The following is a 20075-nucleotide window of genomic DNA, read 5'->3' as shown; positions in this document are numbered from 1 at the left end:
TATGTCTTGCTTCGTCTAATACAAAATTTAATTATATAATATTATTCAATAAATAAATCTTAATCGACATTTTTTTATATAAATTTTTATATTTCTTTTGTCCTCTGGAATCGACTTTTCAAAATATTAAATATGATATGAATATTTATTTTTAGCATGAATATATTAATATTCTATAAGCATGTAATATAACAATGATTTAAAGTAATATGAATTAAAATATGTAAAATTATATAATAAATATAGATATAATAGATATAATAATAAATAAAATGGATATGCATTTTATTATTTAACAAAGAAAGATATAATAGAAAATATGTGTTTTATGTATATTTAACTTTAAATTATACTGATGGAAAAAAATAGAAAATAAAAATTATAAAAAATATTTAGTTACAAAAAAAAAATAAAAAATATTAAAATATCGTTTTTACTAAAATGATAAAAAATAAAATTAAATATTCATTTAAAATCATTTAAAATTGTAAATTTTTTTTTAAATAAAAGCTATTAATTTATATAAAATATAATTTATATAAAATAACTATAATTTATATAATATATAATGATATAAAAAAATTAATTATAATTTATATAAAATAATTATATTATAAAAAATTATATTGTATTATATAATTATATGAATAATATAAATAATTAAAAATATAATATAAAAAATATTAAAATCAATATTACAACAAACTATTTTTGTATATAATATTACAAAAATATTTTTTTTTTAAATTATTGAAAAAAGTGTTTTTTTAAATTAATATTATATTTTATTAATATAAAAATAGAATTACATATACCTATTTACTTCCATAATACGTCACCATATTATCTTAATTATTATCATTTATGTGAATAAATTATAAAATAATGTAATTCTAATGTTAAAAAGAGCCAGATAAAGATAGATAAACAAAATATTCTTTATAAATAATAATAAAAAATATATAATATTCTTTTCTTATTAGTGCATAATGCATTTTATATATTTTATGCATTATTTATAGATTTTATAGATCAATTTTATAAATCGATATATATTGCATAATCTAATGATTTTAAAAAAGAAACATTTTTGTTTATTTCTATATATAATATAAATATTTAATTTTATTTCATGTTAAAGTACACCATTTTGTTCGATATAAATAAATATCAGAAAAAGTTTAATATTTACTTTAGCTTGAAATAAAAAAATAGATTAAATTTTCTAAACTAAAATATAGAATAAAAATTATAAAATATAATATTTATACATGTGAATGTATGTATATTAAAGTATGATCTCATGAGTTTAACTTAGTTTAAACAGAATATAAACAACACAAATAAATTGAAATTCATGGATAATCAAACCATAGTTGGATAATCAAAACTGGAAATAATTAGAAATCCATTTTTTTATACAAATTATTTTTCTTTTTTAGTCTTTAGATTTTTACGTTTTAAATATTCATTTATAATCAAATATGTATTAGTTATTACCAATAGTCTAATAACTACCAACTTCAAAATTCCTACTCATTACTATTTTCATTTCCATTTTTATCGGTCATAAAATATTTTTTATTATAAATTATAAAATAAAGCTATATCGAATTCTGCATATCATAAATGACAGTATAACATATGCAAATAATGAAATAAATCAATACAAAACTTATATAAAGGAACCAATGTCAATTGAACTATGCATTAAAAATGAGAAATCATTGTATATCGATACAATTGAAAAATTATATAAACAAATCATATGTGAAATAATAAAAAATAATAAATACATCGATAAAATATATATAAAAAAGGCAAAAAAAAAAAAAAATATACACGATGTTCCCAAGCAGTCACCCATCCAAGTATTAACCGTGATCGAACAAGAACTAGTAGTTTCTACGTAAGTAGAAATGGCGTGAGTAATATCAATTCGTTGTTAAAATATAAGAAATAAAAGTCATTTTATAATAGTAATGAAAAAATTTATAAATAAATCAATTGCATTGATTTAAATAATATTGCGCAGTGCATATGTATATGTTTTTAAGGAAGGTCGTAAAATTTAAAAAATGTGTGAAAATAGAATAGGATTAACAAGCTTATTAAATGAGGAATAATAGGATTATTAAATGGGGAATAGTCCGAATAATTCGAAATCTATCGGATAATCTAATGAGAAAAAATAACTAAAAATCTTTTATACAAATTGTATTTCTTTACAACTCATTTTTATATTTTCAATATTTATATACTTACTTATAATTTAAATCTAATATATATCAGATATAATGACTTTAATAATGAGATTTAATAACTATTAACCTCAAATTCTTACTCATTAGCATCCTCATTTTTATTTTTCTAAGTACTTGCTGTATTAATATCTTCCATAAATCGTAGCTATTTCGAATAGGTCTTGCCTTCTTTATGATATAATACTTACAAATCTGAATTGTCAAATATGACAATGTTTTACGCAAATCATGAAATAAGTCGATGTTAAGACAAAATTTATATAAAAGAAATAATATCAATCAAATATGCGTTTTTAATTCTAAAAATGAAAGATATATATATATTTATATAATTGAAATTATAAATTAACATATCAATATAATTGAAAAATTGTAACAATGAAGAGATAATGTGTGAAATAATAAAAAGTAATATTGATAAAACAATAAAGAGATAAAAAAAAAAAATAAAATATCAACAACACATGATGTTCCCAAACAATCATTTATCCAAGTATGAACCAAATACTCGGTGTAGCTTGACTTTGATGATCGAACGAGAACTGATTTTTATATAGTATGATATTTGACTTCAGACATAATAACCCCATTATTAAGATATAAAATGAAAAAATAATTTGAAAATAATAATGGATCTACAAATAATCAATCATTATACTGATTTCAATAATATCATGCCGTGCACATATTTTTAACAAAGTATGTAATATTCAAAGAATGTGCAAAAATATCAGAATTACAAAAGAGTTGAAAATATGAAATTTATACAAAAAAAAAATTTATATTTATACGAATAAACAATTTAGATGTTTAGATTCCTGCAATAAGATTTCTTGATAGTATCAATTTAATTTTATTATTTTATTATTTTTGAATTCGTGCTGAAAATTAATTTGTTAAAATAATTTTTTGTGAACTAGATTATCTGTGCATGATGAAGCTGCGGTGTATATCTGAGTTTTTCTTCTGAAATTATGATTTATGATATTTTTGAATTCGTGCTGAAAATTAATTTGTTAAAATAATTTTTGTGAACTAGATTATCTATGCATGATGAAGCTGCGGTGTATGTCTGAGTTTTTCTTCTGAAATTATGATAAAATCTATAATTTATCAACTGTATAATTTGAGTTCTAAGGTAATATTCTTTAAATTCTTGTAATTTTTTCATCTATGATGCATTTATATTCCACAATGTAAGTTGCATATTAAGAATTAAAGAATTAATTTTAAAAATAAATAATAAATAAGTTTAGTTCTAATAAGTAAATAAAAGTATTTCTAACAGTACATACCATTATTTTTTTTTTTTCAAGTATTGATGGCTTTTGTTAAATTTCAATTTGTTAAATATGTGAATTCAATCTAATCAGATAAATTTCATGGACATATTATCATTTTCTTATATAGGATTGCAATTTCTATATTTATTTCTGGATTATAAATTTTTATTTGGAAAACTAAAATTTCAGCTTTTTCTATTGTTGAAAGATGAATCTTCTAAATAGAATGTTTTTACATTTCTTTGAATTTATTTTAAGATTCTAATTAGTGAAATAATGTGAGTTTATTAGTAAATTATTGCAATGTGGACTTGATGTGTTTCTTCAGTATAAAATATTAAATTATCTATTATTATCTATCTATTAAAGATCGTCATAAAGATATCATTATTTGAATTAACCTCATAAAAGTTTAGGATATTATTATAAACATTATATTTATATATATATTATAAACAGCAATGGCAAATTGATTATTTTTTGTTATAATGATTTTGTTATTTAGAATTTGTTAGTCATTGATGATTATGAATTTTTTGTTATAAATTTATAAGTTATAAATTTAAATTATTAATATCAGATGAATAGGGAATGCTTTTTTTTTAATTTGTTAAAAAATTAAACCATTGAGCAATTTGATCAAATCAAATGTTAATGTCATGAACTTTTAATTTAATATTGCATATTATTGTAATATTGTTTGAAGCCAAATTGATCATTAAGTATGATTTTATTATGTTTGATATGATTTAGTATTTTATTGATTATTATATCATATATTTTGCTGATATTATTTATTAAGTAAGAGATTTATTAAGTAATAGTTAGATAACTTTGCTGTATTTTTTAGGGAATGAGATGATTCTTGTGCATTTCTATAATTATATATTATTGGATTAGAATATTAAAAAGATATTTTGGGACTAATATAGAAAACTTATCAATTCTTGATGAAGTTTTTTTTTTTGATAAAGATTTGAATATAAATTTTATTGATCATAGTGATCTGAAATAATTTATTTTTTTGAATTGGATTGATTGAATTGTATTATTTTTGAAGAATGTGGTTAAGATTCTCTTAGTATTTTTTGGTTCTAAGAATGTTGTTCTATTGTGTTATTATTTATTTTTAATCGTGAGTTTTTATTAATATGTTTGGATGAGTTGATTGTTTCATGTAGTCTTTAATTGGATGTTGTTGATTCTTATTTTATCATTTGAAAATAGAAGTACTATATTGTTGCATTGTGTCTGTAGTGATTCTAAGTAATACAAATGAATTTTGTTCTATTATTTATGGATATTAGTTTTCTTTTTCTTAATAACTATTGATGTTAAAATATCATTTCATGTAATTTCTTTTTTGTGATTTATTTTTTATTATGTTTTTCTATTGTTTGTAATTTTTTTAAATTTGTTTTTAATTTTCTAGTGGTTTCTTTAATTATTTTTAATATATAAATATTTTTAATATATAGATATAGTTATTTTTAATATAAGTCAATTTATTTATTGTAAATTTTGTTTTATTCTGTTTAATTCAATTAAAATAGTTAATTTGTATCTGTGTAATTTTAGAATTTTTTTTTATTTATAAATCGTGTATATTATTTTTGGGTTCTTTGATTAGGATAGTGAATGCTTATTAGAATATTTGGCAATCAATTATATAATTTCTGTCGTAAGGAGTGAAAGATTTTCATTAATATGATTTAGAATTTTTTTAATGAAGTTAATGAATTTATAAAACCAAATTAGTAAGATATAGATTAGTAATAAGATGTAGATTAGAATTGATAACTGCATTTTGATTATTATTGACTATCATCTAAGTTTATGCTTATTAAGGTTTGTGAATTATAATTTATTATTTGTAATACAGATGTCTAGAAAACATTGAAAATTGATGAGTTTAGTGATATAAGCAATTTTATATACAATTTCTTGCTAGTTTATTTAGAGTTCTTTCTGATTGTAGATATAGTTTTTCTAATTTCTATTTGATATTAATATCACTTACTAGAATAATTGTCTGATTTATGTAAATTAAAATTTTTTGATAAATTTATAGTTGTTATTATAAACATTGATGAATGAAAATTTTGGTATTGTTACTGAAATAAATTTTAATAATGGTGTTTTTTCTAAGTTTTTTCTATTATCTAAAATAATGTGATTTGAGATATAGGCAGAATTCAAATTCTATCAGATTTGATTATATAATATGTAATTGAAATTTTATTTTGTGATGTGATTTTAGTTTGATTTTAAATAGAATGATGATGAATTAGAGAAATTTGTATCTGTATTGTTTATGATGACTTCAATATTGATGATGTTTATTGTAATTTATTGTCTTGTATAATTGTGTATATATGCTATTTACTAAATGACCTGTTTGATTGCAATTAGCATATTTAGAATATAGTTTTGTTTATGTGATTTTATAGTTTTTCAGATCCTGGTTCCAACACATTTCATGTATATATATTCTAGAAAATACTTGCTACTTATATTGCATTTCTTTTCTTCTAGGAATATCACATCTGTTATTGTTCAGGAAATACTTATAGTCTGTTAGGATCTTTCACTAATATCATTTGTATGATAAAGTGAATTGAAAATATTTTATTTTTATTCATTTATTTTTATTATTTGGGTATTTGATTGCTTTTATTATGTAGATAATTTGAATTTGGATATCTTTTTTTGAATATTTTTTTGGTCTATTTTGACTCCTTTGAAAAGAAGTTTTCAATTTGAATTTTTTGGAGTAAATGTGAAGTATTTAATGTTTTCTTTATCAAAAATATTTTTAATTTTTTGATAATTGTATAAATATTTTAATAGAATGGTAATAGCCTACTAGTTTATTTCTTTTGAAAGAAAGCTTTGCTTGTAGGGAATTAATTTCGAATGTTTTTGATGACTGTATCCATTGTGTTAAGAAGTTCTCTGCGCTTTATCAATATCAAATAATTATTGGATTTTTGTAATAGTTTAAAGTTTTTTATCATAATCGTTATATCAATCAAGTATATTAATTGAGTTTCTGTATACCTTTTTCATTTTTTACTTTAATTTATTATTGAATTTTCTACTCAGAGAGTAATAAGTAAGTGTAATAAGTAATAAGTAAGTGTAAATTAGTAAGTAGTAAGTAATAGATTAAGTAAATTAGTAAGTAAATATAAATTAATAAATAATAAGTAAATAAAGTAGAAATAAATTTGATTCATCAAATTTGTTTTGTGATTCGAAATATTTATTCTTGTTGTAGCATTTTTCTTTTAATTGTTTTACCTTTGAGAGTTTTCCATTGCTATTTTATTGGTAGACTTTAAGCAGAAAAGATAATAAGATTATGCTACTCTGGTTCAGATTGTGAAGATTTTTTTCTTTTTCTTTCAATTAGGTAGGGAAAATTTTTAAAAAATTTAGATATTATTGTAGAGTTAATTGGCTCTAATAAAAATTTGATTAGATAGATTTTCTACGAGCTATCTCACAATGAGTTTTCTATTCTTTTCTCTGAGATTTTTTTCTGTACTGCTATATTATGATAGTTATATGCACTTAGCTTCTGTTTTATGACTTGCCATGCCAGATATCTTATTTATTTCTTCTCAATTTATTTGTTAATTTTCATTTCGATATTTTAATTTTATTGTATATTAAGAGGTAAAATGATAAGATATTATCAGGCAATTAGATCTGTTTAGAGCTTCAACTTTGAAAAGAATTTCTTAAAGAAAGAATTTATATTTTTTATATTCTTATTCACTGTTCTATCGGGATAAACCAATAATTCCTATGCGATATAATTATTAGTTTGAGTTATTAGTTCAATTGTTGAAGTATAAAATGTAAAAATGATTTTAAAACGATAATAAAAAGATATATTTACAAATCAGTCTGATTTAAATAAGCACTGATTTAAGTAATATTATGCAGAGAATACAATTTTTTAGTATTCAATTACTTTTTGGTAATAAATATTGTATTGAAAATAAAAATTACTATTGAAAATTATTTTTAACGCAATTCTCTGAAAAAAAATTTCCAATAACAATTTTCAAGAATTTTATTCTCAAATGTATTTGTATCTATAATAAGTAGAAGATGCCAGATAATCGAAATAATCGAAAGCCTCAATGATTGAAATTTCAAATAATTGCAAATCGATTAATTGAAATTCTGTATATAAATAATATATCTATTTTATTTTAAAAACATTGTAAATATATATTATAAATGAACATATTGTAAATATCTTCAAAAATTATGAAAGATATAAAAATATATTTGAAACAAATGTATGATTTTGAGAGGAATATCATGTCGATATTCATTTTTCATTATTGCAATGATTGAAATGCTCTCAATGGTCATATATAATATTTTAATATAAATTATATCTTTTTATTCCATATACAAAATATTTCTTTTGTTTTAAAAATTTTAAATATCTCATTAAAATATTACATCAAACATCAATTTGATAGATTGATTCAAACAAATTTTTAAATAAAACTTTTTTGAAAGAACATATTACATGTAGTGTAATATATACATATTATATTATAGTGTAAATTATTTTTTTACAAATAGGGAGAGTTTTGTTTTTTCAAACAAGATAAAATAAAATTTTTTTTCCATTTTATAATGAAGTTTGTTGAGATGAATTCAGAATCATCCATATAAACTTATTTGTTATTATAAAATGTTAAAAATTATTTCTATTAATTTTTATAAATTAATAGGTTACTATGAAATCAAATCTGAATCGGCTAATATAATGCTGCACTGTAATAATAAAAATTAAACTTTAATATTTTTTTATATCGATATAATTAATCAAAATATATTTTTGCTTACCAATTTGAATTAAACTGAATTAAAACAGAATCAATTTATTTTATTTCTTGATTTAATTATTCTTTGATATCTAGCATTATTCAAAATATTTTTCAATTTTTTTCAAATAAATTTATAGTTTTACTTGTAATATTTTTCTTGTTATTTATTTAAAACGATAATAGTTTTTCTTTGCAATTATAGTTCATTATTATATTCAATCAATTATATATCAATTATATTCATTATCAATATTTTGGAGTTTTGAAATCTTTTAACTTCAGAAGGAAAAATTGTAAAAAGACAGATCTGGTGATTTTTTATCATTGAATTAGTTCATCATATTTAATTGAAATTTTCATTTAATCAATTTCTTATCAACAAAAATATGATTCAATTTTTAATTATTTTTCTATTGTGAAAGCCACACCATCATGATTTTATGATATTAGATATTAGTTTCTTGAATTCAATATGGATGCTTGTTGTTCATAATCTTGTACTTCAATAATAAACTTCATTTTTGTAAAGAATATTCTTATCTATCATCATTAAGTTCTGAATAAATTCATAAGCGATTTTATTTAATGCCTATAAACAAAATTTTATTTTTAAAGAATTTATGAAAATTTACAATAAAAAATTTACAAGAAATAAGATCGAACATAGAAATAATAGTAATACTAAATATAGCAAAAATGTTTATAAAATTGTACTAGTGTATTAGCGATGCTTCTCACATAGTTAATATTCTTACGTTTATTATTATATTATTATCTTTATCTTTAATTTTTTTCTTCAAAGCTTTATTATGAATAGAAAAAGGATAAAGAGAACAGATATTGTCATGTTTTGTTGATATTATGATCGTATGATAGTATATATGATTCTTATAATATAATATTTCGGTATCTTATATTCATGGTCCAAAGTTTATAAGAGATTATAAAATATATTCGTAGTTTTAAACAGTTTAAAATTTTTTTTCAATACTTTAAAAATAATTTTTTTTTAAAAGATCATAATTAATTAAAATTAATTGCATGCATAGATGTTCGTTGCGACAAATTTAGCCAATAATTTCATTATTTTAAATCGAATAATCTGTTTTCATTAAATAATATTTCTGGTTCATTTGAATAATTTTATGATTCTCTATATTGTTGCAATATTGATTTTCTTATTATAGAGATATTACTTATGAAAAATTCATTAACCATTTCTTCATAGGATAAATATTTATCTTCATAAAAAAATTTTGTTTTTTTTCCAATAAATACATCTTAATTAATTAAATTTTTTTAATTATAAACTATGAAATATGAAACAAAAAACGAAATGATTAAATTATTAATAAAATTATTAATAAAATTATCAATAATCAAAATTATCATATAAATCATTAGTACTAAGTGAATCTTCGATTGAAATATGTATGGAATGTATAAAAAATAAAGTTGTGGTTATCATAGCATGATTCTACATCTTTGAATCGATGAATTTATAAAAAATTATTGTCATAAAAATGATCATTTTCATTTTCAAGATTTTTTTTTTTATTCAGCATCATAGAATTCAAGAAACAAAAGTTTCAAAGAAAACATAGATTGCAAATGAACCGTTCTCTTGAAAAACGATTTTAAACTAAATTTTTAAATTTTATTCGATATTTCTATGTTTTTATTGAAATATCGTATTATAGATTATAAGAAACGCATATAGAAACGCAAATATATTGCATCTATGAGTTGAGATAAATAAATGAAACCAATAATGTGATTAACATTCTTGATTAAATCTTTTGATAATTGCATGAGAATTTTTGTAAATTCAAATTCTGGCATTTTGGTTCATGATATTTCTCCTCGAAAAAGTATATTCATTTAAAAATAATACGTGTTTTAAAAAACATGAACCACGTTCCAATATTCATCATTAGAAATTGTGCGATTGGTTTTAATGCTTAAATCTTTTAAATTTCATAAGGTTTTAGACCCTCTTCGCGAATTATTCGCCGTACTATCATATGATTTATTCCTATTCGTCGAGCTATATTTCATAAATCCATTAATGGAGATATATATGAGCGATTAACTGTTCTTCGTCAATGGATCCGGGATCGACTGCGATTTGATCTTTGATATTTGTGAGGATAATACATAATATTACTTAATTATCACTGTTGATTTGAATCGCTGGAAATTGTGTCGATCATGAATTTCTCCTGGATATAGTCGTTTTCTGTCTTAATGATGATAAATTTCACGAGTTAATGCATAATTTCCAACGGTATCGTCAAGTGTGTGAAACATTGTCCTAATATTTATTTCGGATCATATCATTTCATATTTATCATTTCATATGCTAACAAAAAACTGATTCTCTATTGACTGATAAAAAAATGTTAGAGATTTACGTAGATTTATATCTCTCTAAAATATAAACATTTCATATCATCATATTCGACGATTGACGGTATTTATTTGACATAGCAACAGACTGATTCATACTACCGAAACTTTTATGCGCAATATTATTAAAAACACAACACGGTCAATTATGCAGTATTTCATAATTTCATAACACAAAAGCATATCGTCAAAACGATAAGAATTTTTAGAATTTTAGAATCGTTTTCTAAGAAAGATTATTAGTTCTTTAGATTGCTTGACTTTATAGTAATGTAGTTCATAATAATATAATAATATAATAATAGATAATAACATTCTTTAAAATAGAATAATTTTTAAAATATAATGTTTAAAAATTAAAACAAATGATGAATATTTTTGAGAAATATTTTTATTAGAAATTAGTTTATTAAATAATATATAAAAAAAATTTTTAAAAATTGCTATTGATAAAAATTGTGAAGAAAAAAATAAAAACTATGATTTTTATATTTTTTATATTTTTTATTATTTTATATTATATTTTTTATTTGAATCTAAAATGAAGATTTGGAATATATTTTTTACAAATTTTTTGATTAAAAATTATATTTATAATTATAAAGTTTCGTTAAAATCAATTAACATTGGTATGAATTACAAATTAAAGAATTACAATAAATATGCGTGAACTTCTTTTGCATAACTTATATATAACTTCATTAGAACTTACTTTACAAAAAACATGTTTTAAATTTAATATTCAGGAATAGATAATAAATTAAGAATGAAAGTTATATTTGTTGATTAAAAGTTTTATACAATGTATATCACATATGTACAACTTTTATCACAATCAGAATAATTAATTTAGAAATATGCAATATATTTCTTATTATTATGTTTATATAAAGATATAATATCATAGACAAAAGTATTATTATAATGATAAATAAAATAAAAATAATAATTTTTACAAATTTACAAAAATGATACAATAAATATTATTATCTTAATATGAATTTTATATAAAATAAATAAAAAAGATTATTTTCTATTTTTATTTTCATCTATTATATATTATTTCTATTATCTATTTTTTGAACTAAAATTCATTTTAGGGAATCATATTAAAATTATATTTTCATAATATACATAACAGAGTAAATTTATTACATAAAATGTTAACTTATTCGCAAGATACTTTTGAAGGATTTTAAAGCAAACATAAAAGTTGATATATAAGAAAATTAGTTGAGATTATTTATCAAGTTATAAGTATTTTAAGTTCGCGTAAATAAAATAGAAATAGAGCGAAACAGAAATAGAATTATATTATGCTTTATTTACATTTCCTTTAATACAAACTTCAATTATAACTTATTTATTAAATCTTAATTGATATTTTTGTATATTATTTCTCACATTTATTTTAATCTCTAGAATCAATATATTGATTATTTGAACATTGTGATAATTTCTTAATATTCTTTTCAATAAATTATTAATTTATTGTGTGAATAATTAAATAATTTCAAAAAATTAACCTATAATAAATACTAATTTGATTTTATAAAATAAAGTGTAAGATAATGGAATATTTATAATTTTAATAAAAAATATAATTAAATTTATACGTTAAAATTCGTATTATTAAATTTGTTGTTTCAAGTTTTTGAAGTTTATATTATTTATATTATCTATATACATACATATATATATATAATAAACATATCAAAAAATCTAATTTCAAATCTTGCTAAGCTTATTTTCTTGTCACAGTAGCTTTAAGTTCGCCAGGGAAAACCTGCAGTGTTTTTACGAGCATAATTTATGGATGCATGCCAGCTGAGCTCGCAATAAACCCGTTATAACTGCGAAACGCATAGACATGAACATGAATTCAAATTTGTGAGAAAAATTAATATTTTATCTTTATATCGAAGATTTGTAATCATGTAAAAAAAAAGTAATTTTTAAAAAAATAAATCGAAAACATAGAATACATTTCTTTTTTTATAGAAGATTTTTTTCGAAAAAATAACGATTTCAAAAATTTATTAGATATGCATAAATAAAGATTGAAGAGGATTGATATACTTTGAAAAAGAAAGATCGTGTAAACGAAATTAAATAATATATATTTTTAATGATTCTTTTGTATATTTAAGTTCAGTATATTTTTTTAAACAAAAATAAAAAAATTTAATTTTTCGAACGAAATTTTTTGAAAGAATTGATTCAATAATAAGAGACATAAACAAAAAATACAAGACAAAAACAAAAAAGTTTTAAAACCAAAGCAATTTTTTTTTATAAATATATATATATATATATATATAAATTTTATAATTAAATAAATATTTTATTCTTTTCTTTATAGCATATTTTGTATGACATTATTTAAAATATATTTGATATTAAATTAGTATTCATAAATTGAAATATGAAAAATAAATTTTTTTATTTATTTATTTTTTTATTCATTTATGTTTTAAATCTAACAAGTAATTTTTATAATCAAATTCGAATTCAGCACACGAAAATATAAAAATCATCGTAGAAATCATTTACATAAATATTCGCAATTTAATAAATAATTTTGTATATTTTTTTCATTATTTCATACTTTATCTTATCTTATTATAATATAATAATATACTTTATCTTATCTTATTATAATATCTTATTATAATCTTATTATATTATATCGTAATTTTAAAATCTTGAAATTATGTTTATAGCAATTTAAAAAATTTTTTAAATATTATAATAACATGTAAGTCTTTCTTTATAATATTAATGAAAATATATTATAATAATTAAAATAATAAAGATGGAAAATAAAAGACCACTACTATCATCGTATATGTGAGAACTTGATGACTTTATCTTAATCCTTGTGATGCTGCATTTCCGTGAAATCTTCAGAAGATGAAAGATGCAAACGCATAAAGAACGTGGTCGATACGGCAGCGTTCCTTTGAACATCTACGCCGCCGGCAAACGAACAGAAATTTTCTGAACGATGGCTGCGTGTCAACGATGTGCACGCACTTCGACGAACACACGACAAGCATAGCGTTTGAGATTCACTATCGTCGTTTCACCCCAGCGCAGTACACACAACGAAGGGGTAATTGCGCGCACCTGTTACAGGGGTGAAAACAGTGAAAGCAATGAAAGCGGTGCACTGAACTTCGTACACCAAGCATATCATTTGATAGAATCTTCATTGGAATTTTTGCTTTGATTGAATGGTTATACGCATATAATAACTTATATGCGTATTAAGAATTCAAGATATTTGTGAAAATCTATTTCATGATTTTTAAAAAATTTTAAAAAATTTTAATATTAAAAATATTTTATAGATGTATTTTATAAATATTGAATCAATGAAATATAAAATTAAAATTATTTTTTATTATTTCATGATTTTTAATAATGAGCAAAAATAATCTTCTATTAATATTTGAGCTAATAAATCTGAATTTAATCGAGAAATTTTTTTAGATACAACAAATTTAAAAATCATTGTTTTTATATTAATTATTATTCATTAATTTATACTAATTTAATTTTTGTTTTCAGAAAATAATATTTCTTTTTATTAATTTTTTATGAATTATTTGAATTAAATTTATAATTGATTAAAGAAAATTATTTCATAAATATTCTTAGTACATTCGTTTGCAATGTATATTATTTTATATTTATATTTTGAAATAGAAATAAATTTATAAAATAAGATTGATATAAAGATTATGATATAACAAAAATAAAATTAAAACGTCAAAAACATATTTAACAAAATATTTATAAAAACATATTTTAAGAAAAAAATAAATAATATAAAATAAATAAAAATTCTTGATAAAACTATTTAAAAAATTGAAGATTAAGAAATCTAAGAATATGTTTAAAAATATATTGAAATATGCTTGCATATTAAATCTGAAAATTTAAGTTCTTTTTATTATAAAATTAAAAAATAATCATAATTCTGATTTTTTATTTAGTCATAATAAGTTATTTAGTCATAATAAATTCCAAAAAGTAATTTTTATTATTTATTAAGTTGATGATATTGATAAAATAATTAAATAATATTACAGAATAGATGGACTATTGATAACTTCTGAAATATCCGCTAAATATCAAAATATATAACTTATTTTAATTTTATAGGATATTTCAGGATATAGGATATAAATATATTTATATATATATCATTACTATTATATTTATTATATTGGCATATTATATTTATATAAAATATTATTATATAAATATTATATGAATATTTCGACTTTTTAGTTTCAATTTCAATGTGAAAAATTTTTATTTATAACTTTATATTTATGAAATCTTAAAGATGAATATATATATATATATATATATATATATATATATATATATATTTTATTAGTTTTTTAGCGTATTACATTAATTTGAAATATTTTTTTATTTAATGATTTTTAAAATCAAGTCTTTATCAAGTGTTATGTAACTAACTTCATTTAAATTCATTTAAATTTATCTATCACTGAAAAATATTATAGGATAAAGCTATATATATTAGCTTTTTTAATATGCCAATAAATTATAATCGAAAAGATATTTTAATAAAAAGCAAAAATATTTAAAACATATATATATATATCTTGTAATGAATATTATTGAAAATGAGTATTAATAAGATGCAATTAATTATTTACAAAATATATTAATTCAAAAAAACTTATCTGGAAATTTAAAAAAATCTTATATATGTAAGATTATAGAAAACTCTGAAAACATATCCATTTTTAATCTATTTCAAAAATTCAGAATTCAAGAAAAAATTTAAACATGAGCAGAATTATTTGTTATATGATTTATATAATATTTGATTTAAGTATTAAATAAAATAATATTTTCAAGTTGTATTTGCTTATGAAAATATTTCAATTTTTTTAATAGAATAAATGGAAAATAATACATAATAATAATAATAATAATATAATAATAACAATAAAAGAACGAATATAACATATTAAATATCTTGCAAAGTAATTAAAATAAATTAGTAACTTTTTCTTATTTAAAATTATTTCTGATTTTTATAAAATTGTAAATAAAAAAATTTATAATTGATATAAATATTTTGAAAAATTACTTCAATACATTAAGCGCAAATTTAAGCAAAAATCATTAAAAAATGATCATTAAAAAATGATTTATATTCATAAAAATGGTGATATAAAATAATTCTTAATTTAATAAAAAATCTTGTAATTTTTAATAATTTTTATATTTTATATAAATAAGATTATTTTTGTTTATAATTATAATTTGATTTAATTTTTTAAACATTTTAATTAAAATTGTATTACAATTTGTGTCATAAAATTAAGTTTGATTATAACATTTTCTCCATTTCTCATTTTTTATTAATAACTTTGATATTATATGACATATTATAAAATTGTTGTCATTTAATAAATAAATATAATTATATTTCAAAAACAAAGTATTACAATCTTTTTTTTATTTCAGATCTCCTTTTTTCTTTCAAATTACTCTTAAATTTTTTCCAATTTTGACAAAAATGAAATTCATTCGAATAATAATATAACAAATAATGACTTATATAATAAAGTTTATATTTCAATTTATATTATAGAAATTTTTATAACAAAAAAATGAACAAAAATATAATGTTATTGAACATTTTGAGATCGAATTAATTTCAAAGTAATTTCAATAATGTTACAGAAATAAATTACTAGAAATAAATTTATATCACACGAAAAATTATTTGCATTTAACATCGAATAAAATATATTAAATTAATTGAATATAATGTGTTCATGACGTTTATTGACGTCAAAGTTTCCTTAATCAATGATAAGTGAGCAAAAGTAATTGACACGGTCGAAATTGTTGGTGATTATCAACTAAAATACAACCGCGTTTCTGTAGAGTTGTAATTAGAGAGATTGAATAGCAAAATTGTACGCTTGACCGAAATGCAAATTCGGTCATATCGAATTAAATTGACCATCACATAGGCGCCAGTCGTACAATTTCACAAATGTCTATCGAAACGCATTTTCAAAGCTTATGTTTAGACGTTGAAATTATAATTTATGAGATCATTTGCTTTTTGTTGTGATATAGGCATTTTTTTAAACACATGAAAATAAGTTTCATAGCTTGACGTCTATATATATATATATATATATATATATTGATAAATAAGATAATTACAAAAAAAAAAATTAACATTGTTTAACACAAAATTTAAATCGAAAATTTTTTCGAATAATAGCTAGTAATATTATTATAGTATTCTTAAAATATTTATTGTTGCATGAAAATATCTTGAATTAGCATTTTAATTAATGTAATCAATATATATTATGTAAAAAAAATTAAAGATAAAAATATAAAGAAAAAAATATAAAAATATAATTATAAAGAAAAATTATAAAGCAATTTTTCAAAATTTGTAAGAATTACATAAAAATGATAAATTAGAAATTGTAATATGTTTAAGGCTCAACAATCTATCGATTTAAATTTGATTGAAGATTTTAAAAAAATTCAAAATGAATTTGATAGAAATCTTAAATATATATATAAAGATAAAATAATTTTGAAATCATTTAAAATGTATGTGGAATTAAATAACAGTTAATATTTAACTTATGTAATGCTAATAATTAACTTATGTAATATATAAATAGATATAATTTATATAAATAGATGTAAATGATATAAAGCAAAGAAAAAAACTTCATAAAAAAGACTTTCAATTATTTTTAATTGAAACAAAAAATATTCAATTAAAAATGTTGAAAAATTTAAGAAATGATTCTTTAAATTAAAATAAAATGAAAATTCAGAATAAAAAAAAATTATGTTTTTTTATTTTATTTTTGTAATTATTGAAAATTAAAAATTAAGAAAATTATCCCTGAATATGAGCAAACCTCTTTACATGAAGAAATATAAGAGAACTCATACAATAGGGAGCACAGTGATCCTCAAATCTCTTTCTTCAATATTCTTTCTTTTCATGACTTATAGGAAATAAACTCATGTGATATTGAATAAAATCAATTATTATGTATTCTACTATTTACTTATATTCAAAATGCGCATACTTTCGTTTCTATTGCAAATACTATTACAATAGAAATAACAAATTAAGTTAAGTACTAAAAATAATACATTTTTGGATAAACTTATCTTAATACTATTCAAAATTCGCTATTCTATCGAAATTAGATAAAAAATTGAACATTCTAATTAAAAAAATTAAATCTATCTTTAGATCTTTTTTGAGCATATATCTGCAAAAAAATCTCAAAAATAATGTTTTATAAATCTATTACGAATTCCAAAATTCCTAACTTGAATTTTTTATAATTTTTAATAAAATATATGATCATGCATATTTTTGTTGTTAGTTTTATTAGTGTTTTTTAAAGATTTTTTTAAACAAAAGAAATTAAAAATAGAAAGAAAAGAATTAAGAACAATTAATTTTGTTTTAAAATATCAGTAAATTTATAATATACATTAAATATATAATATATATTATCTCATATTAATTTTCAAGTGCAATTTCACAAACTATAGATCGCTTTAAAAAATATTTCCAATAAAATTTATATTATTTCAAAGAAGATATATTATAACATTTATAAATTTTTTTTAACAGTATGTGAATGGAATTTGATGATTTCTTTTTTTTTATGAAATTATATAATTTTAAATGTATTAATTCAATATAAAAAAATATAAGTTATTTATATGAAGAAACAAACTAAATGTATCTAGTATAAATTTATATTATAAATTTTATAAAAATAAAATTAAAATATCTACTAAATTATTTTGCAATTATTTAAATATAATGTATATTTTGTCATAAATAAACATAAACATAATGTATACTTTTTTTATAAATAATGCCAAAATGTATCGACGAATATATTAAAAAATGTATTTCTTAATTTAAATTTAAAAAGTAAAAATATTGATTATTATTTGTCTATCATATTAGTATCTTAGAAATATAGAGAACATTTATAACTATTAACATTTATAAAGTATCTTCTTTGAAATAATATAAATTATATTCAAAACACATTTTAAAATAATTTGAAAGATTTTATTGATTTTACTTAAAATTGAAACACATTATACAAATTACATATTAAAAAATAAATGTATTATATAATCGATAATATATATATATATATATATATATATATTAATTTCAAAAATACATATAAAGGTATGTACAGAAAAAGTAAAAAATCAAAATTTCAACATTTTTGTGATAAAAAATAAACATTCTTTTCTCTATAAAGATTCTCATTATTATTAAAAAAATAATCATATAAATTTCGTTTTACTCTATTATAGATGCATACAATGAAAAAATTAAAGAGGCGAAAAGAAAATAGAAATTTTCATTCATTCACCGTGATGATTCAACATTATAATCAGAATGACGTGAATCGAATTACACAAGCATCTCAAAACATAATAATTATATAATATATAATTATTTCCTCTCATTTAATATATGTAATAGTCGACTATCCACGTTTCTCCGATACAATTCCGGTCCATTATAAATCGATCAATTACCTTGTGCGCTCGACAAATTCTCCGGATGCCATAGGAGGTTTCTCGAGTGTGCCAGATCTCGTGTCTGTCATCGGCTAGTTCACGAACATGGCCGACTGGCGCGTGTGAGGGGCGAATAATGCGCCAGACGAACGGCGCCATGAGGAATCCCCACATACACCTGAACCAAGCCCAGACCGAGAACGACCGCTTGCGTAATAGCACGACAAACGATCATCGACGCAGTCTGTGTACTATTTCCGTGGCGTTCCACTCGCGTTCGACTCGACTTAACCGGCCTCCAACCGCGTACGATTCAACCAGACCGTCGATGACGAAATGTTGCTCCACTCTTGCCTAGATCCCCCTTTGCCTGCTGATCAATTTCTACGCCGATAGTTATGTATGCACGAGTTCACGTTTGCTTCCAGGAACTCAGCTGCAATTTTATTGCTCTTGTCTTCTTACTTTTACTGGATATGTTTCAAAGAAAAAGTCGTGGAAATGATTATTGAATATTTTATGAAACGGATAGTAATTTTATGTTTGAAATATAATAAATGAAATTATTTAATGGAATATAAAATAGTTTAATATTAAAATTAATATTAAAATTGTAAAATATAATAGATGAAATTATTAGTAGAAAT

The 20075-nt window shown here is 19.8% G+C and overlaps 1 protein-coding gene across 3 annotated transcripts in view; it reads right to left on the bottom strand.

Annotated features, from left to right (window-relative positions):
- LOC122717551 (multiple inositol polyphosphate phosphatase 1-like) overlaps positions 1-19709 on the bottom strand; it is a 39826-nt gene extending 20117 nt beyond the window's left edge. For all 3 annotated transcript variants that reach the window (XM_043941757.1, XM_043941751.1, XM_043941754.1), the window contains exon 1: positions 19447-19709. Coding sequence is in view for 2 of the 3 variants with exons in the window: in XM_043941751.1 (XP_043797686.1) it covers positions 19447-19517 (71 nt within the window). In the remaining variant the exon portion in view is untranslated. The remainder of the gene's footprint in view (positions 1-19446) is intronic.
- Between the last annotated feature and the right edge of the window lie 366 nt (positions 19710-20075).

Source organism: Apis laboriosa, unplaced genomic scaffold (assembly GCF_014066325.1).
Source record: "Apis laboriosa isolate Shangri-la unplaced genomic scaffold, ASM1406632v1 scaffold53_cov140, whole genome shotgun sequence".
Classification (NCBI taxonomy): domain Eukaryota; kingdom Metazoa; phylum Arthropoda; class Insecta; order Hymenoptera; family Apidae; genus Apis; species Apis laboriosa.
This window is presented reverse-complemented; position numbering and strand designations above follow the sequence as displayed.